Source organism: Girardinichthys multiradiatus, chromosome 14, assembly GCF_021462225.1.
Source record: "Girardinichthys multiradiatus isolate DD_20200921_A chromosome 14, DD_fGirMul_XY1, whole genome shotgun sequence".
Taxonomy (NCBI): domain Eukaryota; kingdom Metazoa; phylum Chordata; class Actinopteri; order Cyprinodontiformes; family Goodeidae; genus Girardinichthys; species Girardinichthys multiradiatus.
In genome coordinates, this window is record NC_061807.1 from 13,012,206 (window position 1) to 13,015,402 (window position 3,197).

Below are 3,197 nucleotides of genomic sequence, written 5' to 3' on the forward strand. Positions count from 1 at the left end.
TATTTGTGTAAAAGTGAATGCTTCCTAAAGATATGGCAAATGGCCTGCGATTTATCAAGTCCTGAGGACCCCAAGGAGCTTTACACTACAATTAGTCATTCACCCCTTCACACACTGATAGTGGTGGCTTACACTGTAACCACAGCAACCTACTGGTTACAAGACGAACCACCTGAGCCGCCGTCACCCCAGAAGATGTAAAAGTGCACTGATTATCTCTGAATATATAAATTCTCAAAAATAATAATATTTAAAATTCTTCCTCCATCCAGCAGTTCTTCTCACTGTGAGTCCGAGCAGATCTCAACATTTCATAGAAGACTCACTGACTCTGAGCTGCGAGGAGGACGGCGGTTCTGCAACATGGATTGTGTGGAGAAACACAACTGCAGGGGGGGTTTCCCAGTGTGGAATCAAATGGGGAAGACAAAAGGGCTCCACATGTAAAAACAGTATGGTACTCCGTTCGGACAGTGGGGTTTACTGGTGTGAGTCCAGCGAGGGGGCAGCCAGTGACAGCATCCAGCTCAATGTCACTAGTAAGTTCAGTCTGTGGGGTTAGTGTTCATGAAGCTGTGTGGAAGTGGATGAAATGCTGTGGTTTCTCTCTGTGTTGAGGTGGATCGGTGATCCTGCAGAGTCCTGTCCATCCTCTGATGGAGGGAGATAATGTCACTCTGAGCTGTCTGACAAAGACCTCTTTCTTCAACGGCCCTGCTACTTTCTATAAAGATGGCTCCGTCATCAGTATTGTGCCAACAGGTCAGATGACCCTCCACCATGTTTCCAGGTCAGATGGAGGCCTCTATAACTGTAACATGAGGGGTCATAACTCTTCAGCCAGCTGGCTTTACGTCACAGGTCAGGAGCTTCTTTGTCAATTGAACACTGGTTTTATCCACAGTCATCTGACCCGGATGGATTCACTCTGCAGGTAAACCTACACCCACACCCCTGTCTACCTCAGTAGCTTCTTCAAGCATCGTGATCCTCCACCCCGTCTCATCATCACTTCAGATCATGCTGCTTTGTCACCTTGTGGTCTTCTGTCCATATGTCATCTCCACTCTGCTCGTTGTGTCTGTATATCGACTTAAACACAGGTGAAACATTGATTCACCCTGACAAAACGAACATTTTATCAATCAGTAATTCACAGCGATCTCTAACAATTTTCCTCATTTTGTTTCTAACCTTCTCTGACTACAGGAAGTGACCCACCTGTCTCCATGGTGATGACTCCATCCATTCAGATCCCGCAGGGATTGGATGACGATTCTAAAAAATGTCCTCACAAAGCATCAGTCTCTGGTCTACTTCTTCATGGAGTTCTATGAAAATTATCCCAAAACCTTTACCGCTAAAACCCTGAAGTTACTGAGAACTGTTGTAAATCTTTGAGGAGCATAAGATTGAATTTATGCTAGACTGAAAGGCAAAGAATAGAAATATCCTTTATTGTTTTTCAGTGGAGAACATTAAGGTGTACCAGCAGCAAAGTGACCTGTATATGGAAGCATGCAGATTCACATCTGGTAGAAATATAAAATTAAACTAAGATATAAGTTTGTACAGTAAAGACAAATTTACAACATAAGAAATATTGCACAGTTACTAAAAAATATTTTCTAAATACTCAGATTTGAAGAAAGTAGAAACATTTGAAATAGCATACATTTTTAATAAAAATAATCAGTCAGTCATGTCAGTCATTTTCTATACCACTTCTTCCATAATAAAATGTATTATTAATAATAATACATTTTATTTACAGCAACTGGGAGGAAGGACCTGTTTTAATGCTCCTTTGTGCACCTAGGATGAAGCAGTTTGTCATTGGAGGGGTTCTCCAGTTCTGCAACAGCTTCATGCATAGGGTGGGAGACACTGTCCAATAGTCATGTTACATAGTTTTGTTATTTTTCCAGTATAACAAAACAGTATTTTGTATTTTGATATGCAGAGAAACCACAATGCAACACAACTTAATGGAACACATTATCTGTACCTGTTGCTGCAGTAGCTGCAGTCTTTCTGACCAAAGGCCAGGATTGGTCCACTCAGCATTCAACAAATAACAGTTCCTTAAAAACTGGGACCACCCACCCCATTCTGTCACTCCACAGGTGTTGTCCCTGTCCCTCGTGGGACATCGAAGAGCCCTGCCAAATGTAACTTTCAATAACAGGTTTTCTTGACTGCATCAGAGGATTTTATTGACACGTCTGCAGGAAAACATTGAATGGCAGCATAACACTGGGCTTCTGGCAACTCCTGCCTGGAGGAGTAGGATTATTTAAATGTACAAGCATGCCACGTGTGCAACAGGCCTGATCATTCCTGGAATAAACTATTGCCAGTGATTGGTTACATTGCACCAGCCATGACAGTCCCACACCTTCAAAGTACTAAATACAGCCGTTTTGCGGGTTTCTCTTTCCAAGCTGCTGACAAGTTAGGCAGAACCTCCTCAAAGCCAACAGGAAGTATTTGTCCACAACCTCTAGAAATCTACAGATTTTTGCCTTTTATAAATTGGTGGTACATTTTACAGATCTAAAAGGATTTAAAACTTTGTGCTTTTCTTGATTTTATGTTTGTTCTATTAATCGACTTAGTTGCTGTTTCAAGAAATGTATTTATTTCTGTATTCATTGTCTATTATAGCAGGCCTAGGGCTCTATAGATGTAGGTTTCTGACAAAGATCATTTGAATTTCTGACTTTTTAGATGAAATTAAAAACTCATAAAAACAGCTCGCTCTCGTGTCTCGGTGAGATTTATCTGTATACCTTAAGATGAAATTTTAAAAAATCCATTTAAATTCACCACATTGTTACATGTACCAGCTGAAGTCACATTTTAACAAAAATAAATACATTTAGCTAAACTGCAAGCGAGTTACGTCACAAAAATGCAGTTCACTACAAATAATCTGGTAGTAAAACTGACTCATTGCTACCAGGAAATAATATTGGCCCCACAGATTATAGAATAGAATAGAATAGAATAGAACGGATACCAAATACAAGATTCCACGATTCCACATAATTGTAATGTGTTAGTTGAAAGAAAAAAGAAAAATTAATCTGACTTAAACATCTGAAGGAGCTTTTATACATGTGCTTTTTATTGTTGATTTTTTAATTTAGCTCCAGGATGACGCAGCACTTTCCTAACCCATCAACACCAGTTAG

At 40.1% G+C, this 3,197-nt stretch overlaps 1 protein-coding gene across 1 annotated transcript; it reads left to right on the forward strand.

Moving 5' to 3' along the window:
* Positions 1-283: 283 nt before the first annotated feature.
* On the forward strand, positions 284-1,666 carry LOC124880087 (Fc receptor-like protein 5). Its single transcript, XM_047384989.1, has 4 exons — positions 284-539; positions 619-861; positions 935-1,103; positions 1,210-1,666. The coding sequence occupies exons 1-4, from the start codon at positions 455-457 to the stop codon at positions 1,214-1,216; spliced, it is 504 nt and encodes a 167-aa protein (XP_047240945.1). The 5' UTR covers positions 284-454; the 3' UTR covers positions 1,217-1,666.
* Positions 1,667-3,197: the final 1,531 nt, after the last annotated feature.

What these genes read in the sequence shown, in the direction of transcription:
- LOC124880087 (XM_047384989.1), top strand. Translation starts at nt 455, where the DNA reads ATGGTACTCCGTTCGGACAGTGGGGTTTACTGGTGTGAGTCCAGCGAG. An exon ending in CATCCAGCTCAATGTCACTA is followed by an intron (nt 540 to 618) that starts GTAAGTTCAGTC and finishes CTCTGTGTTGAG; the next exon opens with GTGGATCGGTGATCCTGCAG. An exon ending in CAGCTGGCTTTACGTCACAG is followed by an intron (nt 862 to 934) that starts GTCAGGAGCTTC and finishes TTCACTCTGCAG; the next exon opens with GTAAACCTACACCCACACCC.